Genomic DNA, 17,997 nt, shown 5'->3' with positions numbered 1-17,997 from the left:
AGCTTCTGGATTTAGTAATGCTGAAACTCCCCATTAAATAAATAAATAAATCTCAGCATAACACTGACAAATTCTAGCATATTCTTAAATTTTCATAGTGCTTCATGTATTTTATATTCAATACTAATTTACACAGAAATATTAGGAGGCAAATAGGATAATAAGGAATATAGTCTCTTGCCTCAGTGCAGCTACTTGTGTTTTATTTTAGCCCTTTTAGTTTTACTTGAATGCCTGTTTTTCAGAATACTGTGAATAGCAAGGATGTGTTGCAAATGAATTAAATTTTCAGTGCATAAGTGCTTTTCTGCAAGGAGTTGTTAAGCTTGCTGAGCAAGCATTTCTCTTAAGGGTAGATGAGTACAGCTTTGTCAAAGGTGGTCTTACATAACCATTTTACAAAATACTGGATTTGTAGGTTTTGACATTGACACACCAGATGACTTTGGCAGGACTTGCCTTCATGCAGCTGCAGCTGGAGGGTATGTAAAAAAAGCATTCATGCTTTCATATTTAGCATTCTTCTTTTCAATTGCTGATCATTCCCGTTGTTTTTTTCTTATTTCCTCTCTGTGCTTTTCCTGCCCTCTTCTCTTGGAATTTATGTAAACTTTAAAATAATTTCAAGATGGAGTCTATCTACAAACAGTATAATAAATATTCTGCTCAATAAGTAATTACTGGAGTGCAGTGTCCAAGCCTTACCTTAGGTTTATGCTTGAGGATTAATGGAATTTTTAGAATTTACAACATTCAAAGATGGCATGCCCAGCTAAGATCACCCTAGGGCATGAGGTCGAAAGCAGCAACTTTGGGAAATATGCTTTTACCAAATCCTTAAACAAAAGATCATTCTAACTAAATTAAAAGCCATAATTAAATTCCAGAGTTTAGGTGGCTGAAGTAGTCAGAACTACTTGCTCATCACTTGAGTTGTGATCCATATTGATTATTGTTATTGTATTGTAGGTTTTCTATAGCAGCTACTCAAAATTGCCTGGAAGAATTGGGTAATAAATTTCATGATACACTTTGTGGGACACAAGAACTCCATGATATTGCTATTTTCATTTTTCTGTTTCAATGTTGTTTAAGTAATACTGTTAAGTAATCATTCCAAGTCAAAAAGTACTTGCTAGATAACACCCTTGTTGCAAATGATTATGGGTAAAATGCTATCTTTTCATATAAACCCACATAATTTGTGACACATTTGCTCATTCATCTCCAGTTTAGAAAAGTTATTAAGGTAGTGTTTAAACTATAAGAAGTATGGTACACGTATTATAATGACTGTATTGAATTGAAAACAAATTATACTGAAAAGTGAAATATTTATGTTGCAACTTCTATTTGGCCTTAACTGTATAGTGAAAACTTGTATCTGTGCTGGAATCCTGGTAGGCAAAAAGCATGTGATATGCAGGTATTATTACTTGTTTGCTTTAAAGAATTTACATGTCTGTTGAATTAGGTTAGTATTTCTGTGCTTTATGCATGCCTTTTGATATCAATAGAATTTATCCTCTTTCCTGATCTGGCCCTGCAATTCTGAAATCTATTTTACATAGAAAAATATATTTCTCAAAATGTTCATACAATAGTTCAGTTCCATTAAAACCAACATATGAGATGTGTATGTGTAGCAGTTCTGATGTTTGCAGAGGCCACTATTAAGGAAAAAAAAAAGATTTGCAATCAGAAGTAATATTGCATTAATTTAATAGGAATTTGGAGTGCCTAAATCTTCTACTTAATACTGGTGCAGACTTCAACAAAAAGGACAGATTTGGGAGGTAAGACTTTCTAGATTTGTATATTGCTAAGGACTGTTAAAAGTATTACAGAAGTAGCATATTTCTATGAGGGCAAGTCTAATAAATTATGCTTCAGCATATGTTACCAAAAGTTACAAACATACTTTGTTTACTGTGTTGTATTAAGTAGGTGTTTAGTCTTGTTTATAAAGACCGAGTTCCGTATTAGACTGTAATATTTTTTGAGCCTCTTTTGCTTATAACGTGGATCTAATGAATTTAAATTGCTCTCATCTAAGGACATTAGTGATGTTTTCCAAGTAATTTGTAAGTCAAATCTATAAATCTGTTTATATTTCTAGGCTTTTTTATTTAAAAAATCCATTATTTTATTACAACTGCTTCACCTTTTCCTTTCATTATATCCATTCCTTTTTGTTTCCTCGTTCATGCTCTGCCGTCTTTGGAATGACATTAATTTCTATTTTTAGTATAGGAATATTTTAGTTTAGATGGCATGATCAGTACTTGTGTAAAATCTCACATCACATCATGGAAAATGTGACTTTCCTGGATGTGAATGGCAGGAATAGGATTTGAGGAGAATGTTATGGAGTCAATGATGTATTTTGCTTTAAATTCCACTTCCATCCTTTCCCGAGAAAGGAATGATGATCTGTCACAACTGATGTCATTGAAAGTTGCTTTTTTGTTGGTTTATTTTTTTTTTATTTAACGTGCATGTTACATAGAACAATTATTTCAGGAAAGGAAAAAAAATAAAATAGTCAAAACTGGAAAGAAATAGGGAGAAGTAGTTTAAAGGGAGAGGGAAGAGAACTCTTTAAAGTGCTTGACTTTCTCCTCAAAATTGAGATATAGTAGCAATCTCTTTTTAAAAATAGAAAATGGAATTGTGAGTCATCTTAGTGGTTTTTAAATTTTATCCAGAGTGGTTTATTTAGAGGCTTGTTTATGTATTTGAAGCTGGAATAAGTTTTCACTGAGAATATACAGAAGTACTAATTTTTAATTGTGGTTTTTTTTTTAAGTAGACAAGGCATATTTTTAGAAGTTTTCTTTACTAACATAACAGACATATTGCTGTAGTTAAAAATAAATATGCTTGCCTCAAACAAAATTCCGATCTGTTTGTCAGAAACTTGTCAGTTGTTTTCTTTTGACCTTGTTTAGTTACTCTGCAGTTCTTGGATTTGTCCATATTTTTTCCACGTGGCTTGAAATTACTTAACTGTAAAGAATATTTCTAATGTAAACTTGATTTTCCTCTGTATGTTTGCACAAGAAAACTCATATAGAGCTTCCCTTAAAACAAAGTTTGTGCATATTTTGGCTGTCATATAGATCCCCTAGTGGTTGTTTTGCATTATAGAATGGCCCCATTGTTTAATATGCATTCTTCACCACAAATACTTGTTAGAAAATGAGGAGGATTTAAGTTTCATTTTATTTTGCTTTTTCTGTCTCTTTAATATTATTTTGCTGTTATTTACCATTGTACTTTTTATTTAAATGTGTACTAAAGAACTCCACTCCATTATGCTGCTGCCAATTGTAATTATCAGTGCCTGTTTGCCCTTGTGGGATCTGGAGCTAGTGTGAATGACCTTGATGAGAGGGGTTGTACACCTCTGCACTATGCAGCTGCATCAGACACAGATGGAAAGTAAGTGGCATACTTTGTACTAAAGTCTTTCTCCTTAGGAACATTTGAGCTGTGAATTTTGTGTATGTTCTGCCTTCAGACTTGCCAAAAGAAACTTTTTTTGCATTTTTTTATGTTTTTAAAGATTAAATCTGACAGTGTTGTATATGAAATATTTGTGTCTTATATAAAATATGTAACATATTTCTGTGAAAAATTAACAATAGGAAAAATTACTGTAATTTTTTGGTTATGTCCTAATTCAGTAATTCATTGGGAACAGAGTTTTTAATCCCAGCTGCTGTGTAGTGGGTTATTGAGTAAATATCATTTGTGGAGGGTATTATGACAGTTATGTGCAGTCATTTTGCTTTAAAATTAAATTCTGATGAAAGATGATGTATTTTAGGTAGGGTTCTTAATGTTGTCCCAAAATCTGTGCCAGAAATACACTAGAAAACTAGACTGAGTAGGCCTACATCAGGTTAGAGATTAACATTTCAATATGAGATGCTTTATCCATTTAGTGTTTGATTAACTATTCATGTTTGGCATTAAAACTCTTGTTAGTGTTAATTTTTTGGAAGTAGATAAACTTTTTATTAACGAAATGCATCCAGCAACTTCCATAAATTTACAAATGTCTCTTGTAAGTGGGCTTTTTTTTTGTAACTAAGTTATATTTAACATAGTTATCAACTACTTAAATGCTTACATGCAAAGTTTACATAGCACAAAATTCATGAGGTTACTTAAGGTCCAGATGTTGTATGTATATATTGAGGAGACTTGGAAAGAGTGCTATTTGCATGTGCCCCCACTCACATAGGTCAGAACAAGCTGGTATGCAGCATCGTGTTCCGAATGCACCCAGTGACACCTTCACTGGAAAAGAGTTCTGCTTTGTGCTACACCATCGTGTTTAACAAGGTACTTTTTAAAAGGTGAGGTAGCAGTATGAACAAGGTGGCATGTAACTTGCAGATTGAGTTTTGAAAGATGGACAAATAATACTTACATGGTCATTTAAAGTATAAGCCTTTTTATTTCAAAACAAAATTGCTGCTTTTTAGATATACTTTCAATTCCTGCTGGAGTTTGCTGACAATCTTACTTTAATTGCCCCCTTGCAAGTTGAGCTAGTATTAATTTTAGCTTCACAGTTGCTCTGAAAACCTCCAAACTATAATGGTTTTTCAGATGACATCGTTTTGCCATCTGTCTTATAAAAGGCACAAGCAAGAATGATGATGACAGTGCTGCAGAGCTTTGGGAGATAACTCAAAAGAATCGTCTCTGGAAGCCACATGGTATTGCCCTTCTGATTCACAGTTGTCTTTCTAGAAGACAGGCTACAAAGCAGAATGGCCTGAGGAAAAGCTTTTTATTGATGCAGAAAGATGATTAGTAACAGCTGGAAAACCAGAACTGCTCAGCTCATATTCAAAACAGGAATGAAGCTAAAAATGACTACTGAGTTGGAATATAAAGTCTGGGAAAAAAAAAGTTCAGGAAATTATGTACATAGAAATTCCAAAGATATTTTGGGGCATTTTTATAGTTTAGACATCTCTAAAGAGAGATTTTAGGGACAAGGGTGGTTTTGTTGAAAATTATTTCCTGGTTTGTTCCTGTTTGGAAGTGTTTCTTTTTTGTGTTTATTAACAAATGCTTCTGATCTGGACCAAACACCGGTAAGCCTCATTTTGACAAGACTAGGGAAAGAAACGTCTTTGCAGAATAAGATAAACTAAGCAGCATTTTAGGGGAGAAAAGCCCATGCTCTTTCTGTTAGAATTATTTAACAGGCAGTACACCAGTAAGTAAATGGAAAATAAAATTAACTTATCTGGGCTTTCACAAAGTTTGATTATCTCCTTTAAAGAGGCCTGTTGAGGACAGTTAAGTATGCAAAAGATGCAAATTCAATCTCTTTCCTGGATGAGAAGAAACAGCAAAAATAATTATGTGGTTTTCATTGGAAAGAATGGGTACTCAAGGGTTTTTAGTAGACTTTGCTTCCTGCAGTATTTAGTGTATTGTATTTTTTTTGTGAGCACACAAATAGAGAAAACAAAGAAATAGAGATTTAGATAGCAAAGGCCAGAAGTTTTTAACATTTATAAATGAGCCATGAATGTTAATACAAAATTACTGATTAAAATTAACAAAGTTAGATGACTGGACAAATAAAATGTAGGGACAGTAATTCTCACTCAGTGGGACAAATTGTCTTTCCCTGGACTCTCAGAAATCTCATCCTGTTTCATTTCAAATAAAAACATGTGGGTTCAGTTGCCATTAGTGGAATCCAGGCATTTGTTTACCGGGCAAAGAAAACCTGAATTAGTTGGTTACAAACATAGATACGCTTTACAAGTAGCTTTTTATTAGGTACATTGAACTTGTTGTGCAGTTACTTATCTCTTACGTTACATATGTTATTCTTTAAAACTGGAGGTTTTCTACTTTTTTCACTGCCTACCTAAGTCCTTTATGCTGGGCACAAAATGATGAAAATGAGAGTACTCCTGTTCTCAACTTTGTAATGAGACAGAATATGTTGTAACTGGACATTTCCTTGTTCATAGTTTTTCCTGCAGCTTTTTCCCCCCTTTCATCTGCACTCACATGGTTTGTACATTATTCAACCTGTGACGGGAAAAGCAAATGTCAGGTCTTCAGCAGATCAGTGTTGTTACCCATGAGGTTACCAGGCCTTTGACCAAGTACAGCTGTCTCTTACTCCTGTTGAAATGTGTTTGTTTCATCACAGCTGGTACTGGACTTCACTGAGACGATGAACTTGTTCTGTTATGTTTGCTGACCCCTTCCTTATACAGAGTTCTGATGCTGCAGGGTCATGCTGTGTTCCTGCCAGCGATGGCTGCTTTTGTTTTTCAGGGTCATGATGATGACTTCGCAGAGTGTTGCTGAAAGGATAGACAACATAAAATTATTAATAAGAGGTGTGATTGGTTGGAGTTGTCCAGTGTGCATACATGGAATCTCTTAGAAAAACAGGGAAAGGGAGATGACTTAAAGTAATCTTTCATCCTCATGGCTGTAGTTGAAATTGTGATGACCATGTTCTGCCTTATAACTTTGTGTAATGAAAGTAAGGAATGGTAGGATATAAGTATGCCAACAACTGTTTACTGAGTAAATAAATGGATAAATTAGTGTCTGGTATTGGAAGCGTATGCGTGTGTGACTCGTGGATACCGACCATGAAAAACTGAGCTATTGGTTCTCTTCCTTCTACATTAAGTACAGAAAAATGTACTGCTACAAAAAAAAAAACATACAAAAATGGGAATCATTTATATTAACAAAAGTAACTGCAATTGTAATAGATAGGAGGAAAATAGGCATGAAATACTAGCTTTAATGAAGTCAGGTAATTTAGAGGATGCAGGATGTCTGCAGAAAAGGATTCATTCAAATTTTGGAAGCTTTGTGTTTGACCTTAAGACTTGGTGTAATGAGTTAAGTGTTCTCTACTCCTAGCCAGTATTGTACATTAAATCAGTGTTCTTGTGTACCGTATTCTGTTTTCCAGTTGAATTTGAGTAATTCGACACTTAGCATAAAGTTGAAATTCAACATTTAGATATATGGTTTTGCTTATGTCAATTTAAATAGGTGCCTGGAATACTTGCTAAGAAATGATGCCAATCCAGGGATCCGAGACAAACAAGGATACAATGCAGTACATTATTCAGCTGCTTATGGTCATCGCTTATGTCTTGAATTGGTAAGAAGATCTATCATAGATGAAAGCTGTAACAGCTGCTCTTACATAGGATGATAGAGGCCAGAGTGTTCCTCCACCTTGATTGTTCATTTTTAAGCTACATCAAGAGTGATTTTCAGCCCCTGTGAGGAGATTTAAGCACTTGATACTCTTAAAATTAAAAGGGGCAAGGTGAGAAGCTAAAAGATGCTAGACACTGGTCTAAAAAGGTAATACATTGAGATAAAGAGGCAACTGGTTGAGTATGTGGGATATAGTTTTATTTTGTTCCTTAACTCAGAATATACTGCTAATTTTTTTCCTTATGGCTGAAATACTATAACCAAGGTTGTCCCATTTGGGAAATGTTAGGAAATTTCCCAAATGTTGTCTGAAGGAGCAAATAAAAATGTAGGGAAAACCTGTAAAGTAAGGGTGCCTTTTGAAATAGTTCCCATAGTGACAGAAACTAATGGCCACATAATAGAATTTTTGATAATAAAGTCTCAGGTAGATTTTTTAATAAACCCTTTGTAAAACTGTGTATGTTATTTGATATGCTAATTTTATCTCCTCTGTTATACAACTTAGTGGTTTTATACAAATATACTTTTATATTCAAATGTATTCAAACTGCATTCTGCATGTTTTTAATTGCAGATTGCAAGCGAAACGCCTCTAGATGTTGTAAGTGTGCATTATTTCTCACTGTTAAAGTACTACTGTAACATGTAATTTTTAAAATGCTATTTCTTTTTAGACTTATTCAGCCATTCCTTCAATGCATAGACATATTGTTTCATTTCAGTTGCAGTTTAGATTTAATTGCAATCCAGTATTTTAAAATAGAAAGTTATTTTTAAGCTATTTATTTTTTTTACTTAAACATTCATATGGCCATGTCATAAAAGTGTGATAAAGGAAACATAGTGATCTGAATATATTTGGTGTTTTTCAAATGCTTTTAATATTTTAATTCTACTAGTGTACTAATTGAAATATGGTCTTGAAAAGAGCAATAGTTAAAACTTTACAGCGTATCTGAAAGGAACAAATAGAAATTTATATGCTTAGCTATTTTCATCCTATTTTATAATGTTTGTGTCTTTTTTGTGGTCCATTTATTCTCTTTGGGAAATGTTTTTCTATTCTGAGAAATCAGTCCTGCCTTCTGGCTTTTTGTATTGTTTTCTTGCTGTCTTTTCACCTAATCTAAATGCTTACTTTTTTGTTTTTTGTTTTTTTTTTCTACTGCAGCTGTTCTCACCTGTCCTTGTTGTCCCTTTGTATGCATTTTATGTATATTATTTCATATGGCTGCTTCAGGAGTTGTAATCATTTTAGATTAGTTTCTGATTTAATTATTGCATTGGTATGCAAAATTAAACAACTAATCTTGGGACATGAATAAGGGGGGCGTTGAAGTCATTGCAATTCAGACTCTTAAAAATTGAGGGAGATCTAGAATTGCTAAGGAAACTGTAATCTTATATTATTATTCTTAATTTTCTTTAATTTTCAATATGGGTATGCTAGAAACTGTAGCAATTATGCTGAATGTTTTTAAAGATGAGGGGGGTTTTGCACTTATTCTGACTTTCTCTCTCTGCTAAGCTAATGGAAACATCAGGTACTGACATGCTGAATGATTCAGACAACAGAGCACCTATAAGTCCACTGCATTTGGCTGTAAGTATTTCATTCTTTAGCTCATCTAATTGCAGGTGGTTGTTGACATGTTTATTCATTTTTGTTTTTAAATAGATCAATAATAATAAATGAAATGCAGAAATATGTGCTACTATTCCTGAATGAGCTCTGCAGGACAGTTTTTGCATTTTACTTCAAACTTGCTTCACGGAACAGCTTTCACTGTTTCCTTTCTGTAATCCTGGTAAGAAAGGGAAAAATGAGAAGGACAGGAAAACTGAAGCATTTTCTTACTCTTGTAGGCCTATCACGGCCACCATCAAGCTCTGGAAGTGCTGGTACAGTCACTGCTGGACCTTGATGTGAGGAATAATAATGGAAGGACACCACTGGATCTTGCTGCCTTTAAGGGACATGTGGAATGTGTAGATGTGCTGATTAACCAGGGAGCATCAATCTTGGTGAAAGATTATGTTGTAAAGAGGACCCCAATACATGCTGCAGGTATGTGCTAACCTCCAGCCTCTAAAATACTGGCTTTTCAAGTGGATCATCTTTGTATTTAGAAGTCTCATTAATGTTCTAAGAAGTTGTGTTTAGGAATGTACAGTGACTTTAAGGTATGTGCTATGCTGAGAAAGGTGTAACAAAGCCATTGCAGGTACAAAACAGTATTAACCATTTTGGTTGCAGGAGTGCTGTTCCACACTGCTCTCTGGAAGGGTGAATTGTTCTTGCCAATTCAGCTAGCTAGGCTAGCTGTGCTGACAGGTCCCAGTGACATGTTCCTTTTCCTCATCTTTTGCGCAGCCCAAACTGTAGGCCCAAATTTAGGTATGTGAATTGTGTTGCCTGTCTTAGCAGTAAAATGCTTCTAAATATGACTGGAGTCTTGGAGAATTTTGCCAGTTTGAGAAGAGACATGAAAACTGTCCTTTGGTTTTTTTCCAAGGATTTGAATGACTGCTGAGTGTTTTCAAAATAACAGCAATCCTTTGCAATATTTTTTTGCTGGGTTTCCTAGAAAATGTGTATAAGCCTATTTTTCTCAAAGTCTGGCATTCATCATATAGTCTTTTTTTCCCTGTCTTTGAAAAAAGGCTTATTTAAATTGATATTTTTAGTTACAGTGTTTCAGAAATGTGGCAGTAAAAAGAGCATTATGTACAAAACATCATCATTCTAACCACTTAATTTATTGTCCATGAGTACAAGCTCATTTAGCTGATTTAGCCTCTCCTAACTTCTGTTAGCATTTCTGTCAGCTAGAGAAGCGTGAATTGTCACTGTTACGTGGACTGAATACAGCAGCTGTATGTCAGAAATAATTTCCCCTCCAACAAGCAATCATTTATCTTCCATGAGTTGCATTTAAATGTGATTTCTCAATTCTTAGTTTCTTTTCTTTTCCCTTTTTTTTTTTTAACTGCTGGGTTAATTACTTCTGTGCATTACATTTCCTTCCCCTCTTTCTAAATGTGGTTTCAGTTAATATTTCATAACTATGCAGATGCTACACTCACTAACAGAATCTGTGTATGATTGACTAGCTATGTGTTTACCTGTGCCTTAAAACAAGCAAAAGTTATGCTAATTACTGTATTTAATTACTCCTTCTTGTGGATGTTGTATAAGCATATATTCTAATTATGGTTAATGTATGCAACTTCATTTATGTGTAAAAAACAAATACCTGTTGGCAGTTGACAGTTGGAATTAATTACTTTTAATACTATACAGTTGAGAATGCCAGATTTCTGAAATCATTTTCTGGTGTTCATCTCTTTTTTGTTTTTGTTTTGTAAATTGAAGTTGTAACAATGGTAAAGCTGCACAGTGCATTGTCAAGGTAACGGGCTTTAGTCAAAGCAGGTTGCCATTCTGTTTGAGCTGTATACTCAAAAGCAATTAATATAAAACTTGTATTTTTATGATGCTTTACAGCTACCAATGGTCATTCAGAATGTTTGCGGCTATTGATAGGAAATGCAGAACCACAGAATGCAGTGGACATTCAAGATGGAAATGGACAGTGAGTTTAAACTGTACACATTCTGTTCTTCACAATTTACTGCATTTTATAAAAGGAAAACATAAACGTTTTACATTGGTGGTTTTTAATTTATTACTTTCATAAATAGATATTTCAACTAGGATAAATGTGGTTTTGTATTTTGCAATAAGCATAATATTGTTGGTGAAAAATGTTCTTGCTCAGTTGAGAGGAAACTAAAATGTGTCTTATTACCCAGATGCTGGAAAAATGGATTCTTGTACCTTAATCAGGCCTTCTGATAGAGGGATATTTGTTTTCTGGAATCTAAAAAGGAAATACAAATGTCGTTCTTGGAGTAAAGTTAGTGCTAGAGAAGATAATTGATAATATAAATTTTAACAGTATTGACCAGAAGGATAGTAACTGTGCTATTTCAGCTGAATGGTAGTCTGTTAATATCCAGGTAGATTACACTTTATTTTACTCTCTGCTTAGGACTCCTCTGATGTTGTCAGTTCTCAATGGGCACACTGACTGCGTTTATTCACTCCTTAACAAAGGAGCAAATGTAGATGCCAAAGATAAGTGGGGAAGGACAGCATTACATAGAGGGGTAAGAGAATATTCCTTTTCTGTCATTTCCAGTTTTACACATATTCATTTAAAATAAAGACTTAATATGTAGTGTTAGTGAATTTATCATTATTATTGCTGTTCTTCGTTTTTAATTGTCTTTTTAGTTGCTTTCGAAAGTCTGGCTTTTGCCTGTTTGCTACATACCCTCAGAATTGGTTTGGACTCATAGAGTCTCTTAATCTTGCTGTAAAGTGTTGACTGGAGAGGTCACAAGAGTACAGCTTGTTATGGGGTGGGGGCTAGTGTTAACAGGAGGAAGAAAAGGATGATGCATGCCATATGCCAGTACTGGTTGTTTTTAGTGTCTGCCAGATAAGAGAATTGAATGAGCCCTGGAGATTAGCAGTTCATTCAGTATTATTGCAAGAAATTATTCTGTCATCAATATTATAATACATTGCTATTTTTCCAACAGAATGGCTGTTTCCAGGAATAAAAAGTATAACTGTGCTTATTTTGTCATTACTTAAAAATGTAAGAAATTGCCTGACATTTCTTGCTTTAGTTATACACTGTTGCTCTTATGAATATTTGCAAACTTGCTATTACCTGTCTGTCTCTCGCAGGCAGTTACTGGGCACGAGGAGTGTGTGGAAGCATTGCTTCAACATGGTGCTAAGTCCTTATTGCGAGACTGTAGGGGACGAACCCCTATACATTTGTCAGCTGCATGTGGACATATAGGTGTTCTAGGAGCTCTCCTGCAGTCAGCTGCATCTGCCGATGCAGTACCTGCAATAGCAGACAATCACGGCTACACATCACTGCATTGGGCCTGCTATAATGGTAAGATGCATTCAAGTTCAAGTACAGGTCTAAATGTGTTCATTGATATTGAGATAGAAATTATTACTACTTACAAAAGCAACATATAAAATCATTCCTCTTCCAGTTTATATTAGTCAATGTGACAAGATGACAGACATGATATCTTGAGGGGGAATGAATTACCATCTAATCCATAATACGAGGTGTTTATTTTTGTACTGCATTTTTGTTATGAACTGCCTTTTTAGTTTTGTGCCTCAAGGGGTCTTTCAAGAAATTCAGCATAGTACCTGTGAATAGAAGTGTCACACATCCCCCCAAAAGTTACCTTCACAGTCATGGAAGGAATGGTTTCAGATTAAATCTTTTTTTAAACTTGCTTCAAATCAGTCTAGATAGGCACAAGAAGCCAAAGTAATGGAAGTGATTGAATAAAATTTATTTTTTTCTTCACTGATCTTTTTTTGCACTGATACTTTTCATGAATATGGGGATGAGGCAGGCTTTAAAAGGTAGGAAATTTATTCAGCTCCTTTGCTTAAGATTTTGTTCTGTGTTCATTTCCAACATAATAGAGGTTCTCATTTATTTCACCCCTGAGCCACATGATAGATCAAGAAGTAATGGTTTAGAGCTTCATTTTACCCATTTTTTTTAAGTTAATAACTAACTAAACTGTCTTCACAGCTGAAGCAATTGCATAATACAATGATAATTTGAACTAGAATAACATCTCTTTTTTACATTCATTAAATTAAACTCAGCTTGGTCCATTATGAGTGACCAGCATCTGAATAAAACAGAACTGAAATATGCTTGATTTGCGGAATGAAACTTTGACAGGACTTGTGAAAATGCAAATCTTCAGACTTCAGTGAATGTTGAACTGAGATTCTCTGCATATATGCATCGAAGATCGAACAGTTACAATCATTAGTGACCTGTACAGAAGCAGGCTATAGAATTTTGCAAATAATTGTATGATAGGTAGAATGCGTTCTTCTCAAGCTTTTGTCATGACTATCAACTTGGTCTTTCTTTCTGTTGAGCAAGACATTGGAACAAAACTAAACCTCAAATAGTGGAGATGTTTTCATGAAGACTAAGTGATGAATGTACAGAAGAGTTGGAAATGTGGACATGTAAAGAACTAAATGTAGTGTTCTGGATGTTCTTCAGACAGCATGACATCTCTTCTAAATTTCACAAAGTTTACAGTGTTAAACGTTAGTTTGGTTTTCAGGATTCTAAAAACGCCTTCATTCCTAAATGTAGTCCTATCAAATATAAAGAGTGTGTCTTTGAAGCTTTCAAATAAAATACTGCTTAGTCTGATTTAGATACATAATTTTTGTTGTAATCCATAAACAGACCTTTCCTTGATTTTGATACCTAACTCTTCTATTTGCTTTAGGTCACGACAGCTGTGTAGAACTCCTCCTGGAACAAGAAATTTTCCAGAAAATGGAAGGAAATTCTTTCAGTCCATTGCATTGTGCTGTGTAAGGAAGTGCAAAATTATTCTTTATTGATTTCATTACCGTATTTAACAAAAGATTTATCATTCTGTAAATAACAGCCTGTTTAATTCATTGTAGGATAAATGACAATGAAGGTGCTGCAGAAATGTTAATTGATACACTAGGTGCTGGTATTGTAAATTCAACAGATTCAAAAGGAAGGTAAGAGTGTAAATGCACAGTGAAAGAATATTCTGTAATAATGCGGGGGGGTATATTTGTTACTTAGGTTAACTCCCTCTTCCCTGTTTTTATCCTTTGAAGATGTTCTTTTTATTCTATGCTAGAAATAAATTTTAGATTTTTAAAAATCCTGTTCTGATTCAATAAACTTGAATTGGCTTTTTATGACTATGCTGGTTTGGGCTGGAATAGGCAAGGTTGAGCATGTTAAATTGTATCACTTGGTAGGGAGTATCTTACATATATTTTATTTTTCTGAATCAAGCTGTATCTGTCTCTGTATCTATGTTATAAACTACATACAGGAATTATTTGGAACTTGAAGATGACTTTCTGAAGGCAGCAGTCACAGTTTAGGCAATACTGACTTCAAAGATCAGTGGGAGGGAATGCCCAGTCTTTTGTATCTGCAGGATGACAGTCAGGATGCCACTTTAAATACAGTAGAAAGCATGGCTGAACATGGCCATATTGTCTTTTGATCTGTTGTAGAACTCCTCTTCATGCAGCAGCTTTTACAGATCATGTTGAATGTCTACAGCTTCTGCTCAGCCACAATGCTCAAGTAAATGCTGTAGATTCTTCTGGGAAAACACCTTTAATGATGGCTGCAGAAAATGGACAGACGAATACAGTTGGTAAAGAGAAAGATTTATGTATTTCTGCTCTTATGTTTGTTAAGCTTACTGTGGGTAAAATTGCCTTATAGTTAGTGTTCTTGTGGCTGTATTTTGTCAAAATTATGTTTTCATTTTGCACAAACATAAGACATTAAGGAAAATCTTTTATTTCCCCAGAGGTGCTGGTTAGCAGTGCTAAGGCTGATCTGACTTTGCAAGACAGTTCTAAGAACACAGCACTCCATTTGGCTTGCAGCAAGGTGTGTATGTAGTCTTACTAGTGCTGAATGTTATTGAGCACTATTTGCAGATAATAACTTGTTAATGTTAAAAGGCATCCAAAGCAATTTTTGAAGAGTATTTGTTATATGACAGATGTTTGTTCTGTATTAAGGGTCATGAAACTAGTGCCTTGTTAATACTGGAGAAGATTACGGATAGGAACCTCATCAATGCCACCAATGCAGCCTTGCAAACGTACGTATCAGCAGTGAGTGTGTTTTGCAGATGAGTTTTTTAGGTGTGTCTTGTTCATAGAGGAAGGAGATTTTTCAGATTTTTTTTTTCCATATTGGTTGAATTTTAATTGCTTAATAAGTACCAAGAGTTGAACCGACTTGAAATAAAAGTGTTTTGCTCATACTTAAAGTTCTAGTTTTAGCTGGGTGAAAGGTACGATAAATAAATCTTACAGCATTGTGACTCAGGGAATCCTGTGTGGAATTAATGTGATCCACTGAGGACCCCCTGTAAACCAGTATTTTCCTGGTTTATAAACTATTGCATTTTTTCAGTTAAAACTCATTTCAGTTTGCAAGTTGTTCAAGGCAAACTAAGAATTGCTCTTCAAAGGTAGCTAATTAAAACAAAAAAATCTAGATGAAGTATGCTTTTATTCTTCAGCATTCTTTCTGATAGCAAAAGACACCTGTTCCTACTACGATGAAAGACTATTTTCTGTTCGATATTACAGATAATACAGTATTCTTAACATTTCTTGATGTTCTCTCTAGTAGAATTAAGCCTATTTTGTTAGCACAATCATAAAGAAAATTTAAAAACATAGTGGTATGTCATACTAAGGAATATATGTCAGGATGAGCTATTAAAATAACTGCATTTTTTTTCCTTTTAAAGAATGTGTTTGTGTTACAGGCAGTATTTGACACTTGATATGTAGTTATGTACATGAGTTGTTAGACTGCTATAATAATGCTATCATTTAGAAATAATAAACAGTAATTTATTATTACTGGAACAAGTAACTCATGTATCTTTCTGGCCTTACATCACTTCTGGAATGTGTCAACTCCCACAGTTCTTCCAACTATTCTCAGAAATTAGCTTGAGCTAAGGAGTTAAAGACTTCTCCCTCTGCTCTTGCTGCTCCCCGTAACATACCTCAAGCAGCATGAAATAACCAGAAAGCAGGAAGGGGATTGATTGCCTCGTTTCTGGCTCTAAGTGAGATTCAGAGAAGAGAAAGCAATAATGAGATGGGAACAGAGGTGGGAAAGTATGCTACTGCAGGCTCATGTAATTCCACCCACATGCCTTGGCTCATGTAGTCTGATCAAGGGATGTCATGGGGAAAATTAGGTACATATTCACACCTCCATGAAATGTTCATATAATTGCAAGATTTTAACAGTTGTTTAAAATATTACTGATTAAAATATTATTAAAATATTAACAGATGTGTTTTAGTAATTAAACTGACTTTCTAATCATCTTAATGTCCTTTGTGGCAAAATAGGCATTAAAACTGCCTCTATATTAAAATTATTTTAATTACAGTACATTTTTCAGTGTATCTGGTGTGCAGTGGTTTTTGAATTTTAATACTTGAATATAAGCACCGTAGATACCACTGCCCTTATTTGTATCTTTTGCATTTCTGGTCTGAGTCACTTGTTTCCAAATCAAAATATAGGTCACAGTTAATTCAAGCAATTTTAAGAATCTTGAAGTGAATGAGGAGCACTATGAAGCAGAAGGGAAGTAAGCTGATTATTCTGTTCCTGCTGACTGGTGGTAGGGTTTTAAATCAGTGGGAACCACTGCTGAAAAACTGCTGCATTTGAAAAAGATACAATTATAATACTGGAGGTAATGCTATACTTTCCTTGATGGATCAAGTCACTGTAAAATGGAGTTACGGTTAACAGTTTCAGGTTTCTAAAAGTAATCTGCTTTTCTTGCTTCTTGCATTACACTTAAAATATTTTTTTTATCTCAGTCACAATGGAATATAGTAGTTTCTAAAAGGAAGATTAAATACTTCTGCATTCTCTTAAAAGCATTTATGTGCAATAAAATATGACTACAACTCTGCTGTTAGCATGCTAATGATTATTGCCGGTGATGCACAGTAACTCTCAGATGTGACAATATCTATTACAGGAGTTCAGCGAAGGATTTATCAACAGTAGGGTCTTAACACGATACATTTCACAAGTAGACGGGTCTTTTCTAGTAGCTACTTCCCCACTGTGTGGTGCCATAAAAAGAAGAAAGTGCACAATTGTTATTGTAGAGCTCCTTGGCAGTGAGAAGCGTTTTGCTGGTTTTCCTGTTTTAATTGTTATATCTATCATATTTATATAATGTGTAAATAGTATACAAGTATAAATACTTTAATATTTATTTAAGTAGATGCAAGCTACCTATCTTACTTAATATCTTGTTCTAAGGTTTATGTAAGAGTTTGCTTGTCTTCACAGACCTCTGCATGTTGCTGCTCGGAATGGACTAACGGTTGTAGTTCAAGAGCTTTTAGGGAAGGGAGCAAGTGTACTTGCTGTCGATGAAAATGGTAAGAAAAACTTAATTTCCTCATAAGGAACAGTGATCTTAAACTCAGCTCGCTGGGAAGCAATAACCTTTTGGAAATTTCACGTGAGCCTTTCAGTGCATTCACCCATAGGACAGAAATGTGCTGGTGATGGGTCATTTTAGCAAAGCAGTAGAAGTGTAAGGAGAGTGAAAACTTTCAGAACAATGCAGGTCACAGCACAGAAATATTTGGTTTGCATTTGTAGTTAATATGTATGCCCTGTAAATACACTGGCTTTGGCATACTGGGAATGGTCAGAAGAACCATTGAGTAATGCTTAAAGTAAAACATAACTTTCAGCTATTAAGAATCTGGATTGAATTGCCATTCATTTTGTCATGGTAGGTACACTGGTGTCTTTTAAAAGCAAGTACAAATTACAGAGCTCAGTTACTGGTCTCAAGCTTCTGGCTCTTCAGTGTATTTTGGTACATAGACGTAGGAAAAAGTAACTGCTTTACAGAGAGTAAATCCTACCCCTTGTAAGAACAAAAAGAAAATTAGATCTACTGACTTCTTATTTGCATATTTTCTTGTAAGACATCTATGCTCCTCCAAAGCTGTGTTTTTAAAAGCATTCAAGAGCTCCTGCTTTTACACCATACCCCAATGGGTCCTAAATGAAAGCA

The 17,997-nt window shown here is 34.6% G+C and overlaps 2 protein-coding genes across 6 annotated transcripts in view; one reads left to right on the top strand and one right to left on the bottom strand.

The window, feature by feature from the left end:
• The window catches only part of WIPF3 (WAS/WASL interacting protein family member 3), a 303,238-nt gene that overhangs the window by 60,057 nt on the left and 225,184 nt on the right, over window positions 1-17,997 (bottom strand). The gene's annotated exons all lie outside the window — the stretch shown is intronic.
• Window positions 1-17,997, top strand: part of ANKRD28 (ankyrin repeat domain 28) — a 117,706-nt gene that overhangs the window by 92,414 nt on the left and 7,295 nt on the right. For all 3 annotated transcript variants that reach the window (XR_009745395.1, XM_061464874.1, XM_061464873.1), the window contains exons 12-27: window positions 419-482; window positions 1,728-1,796; window positions 3,304-3,444; window positions 7,069-7,180; window positions 7,820-7,846; window positions 8,774-8,848; window positions 9,112-9,313; window positions 10,754-10,841; window positions 11,301-11,418; window positions 12,008-12,227; window positions 13,624-13,711; window positions 13,808-13,891; window positions 14,405-14,550; window positions 14,710-14,792; window positions 14,927-15,009; window positions 17,256-17,347. Coding sequence is in view for 2 of the 3 variants with exons in the window: in XM_061464874.1 (XP_061320858.1) it covers window positions 419-482; window positions 1,728-1,796; window positions 3,304-3,444; window positions 7,069-7,180; window positions 7,820-7,846; window positions 8,774-8,848; window positions 9,112-9,313; window positions 10,754-10,841; window positions 11,301-11,418; window positions 12,008-12,227; window positions 13,624-13,711; window positions 13,808-13,891; window positions 14,405-14,550; window positions 14,710-14,792; window positions 14,927-15,009; window positions 17,256-17,347 (1,692 nt within the window). In the remaining variant the exon portion in view is untranslated. The remainder of the gene's footprint in view (window positions 1-418; window positions 483-1,727; window positions 1,797-3,303; window positions 3,445-7,068; window positions 7,181-7,819; window positions 7,847-8,773; window positions 8,849-9,111; window positions 9,314-10,753; window positions 10,842-11,300; window positions 11,419-12,007; window positions 12,228-13,623; window positions 13,712-13,807; window positions 13,892-14,404; window positions 14,551-14,709; window positions 14,793-14,926; window positions 15,010-17,255; window positions 17,348-17,997) is intronic.

This window comes from Pezoporus flaviventris, unplaced genomic scaffold, assembly GCF_033815535.1.
Source record: "Pezoporus flaviventris isolate CSIRO_AGI_PZ_B2104156 unplaced genomic scaffold, CSIRO_AGI_Pfla_v1 ptg000037l, whole genome shotgun sequence".
Classification (NCBI taxonomy): Eukaryota; Metazoa; Chordata; class Aves; order Psittaciformes; family Psittacidae; genus Pezoporus; species Pezoporus flaviventris.
This window is presented reverse-complemented; position numbering and strand designations above follow the sequence as displayed.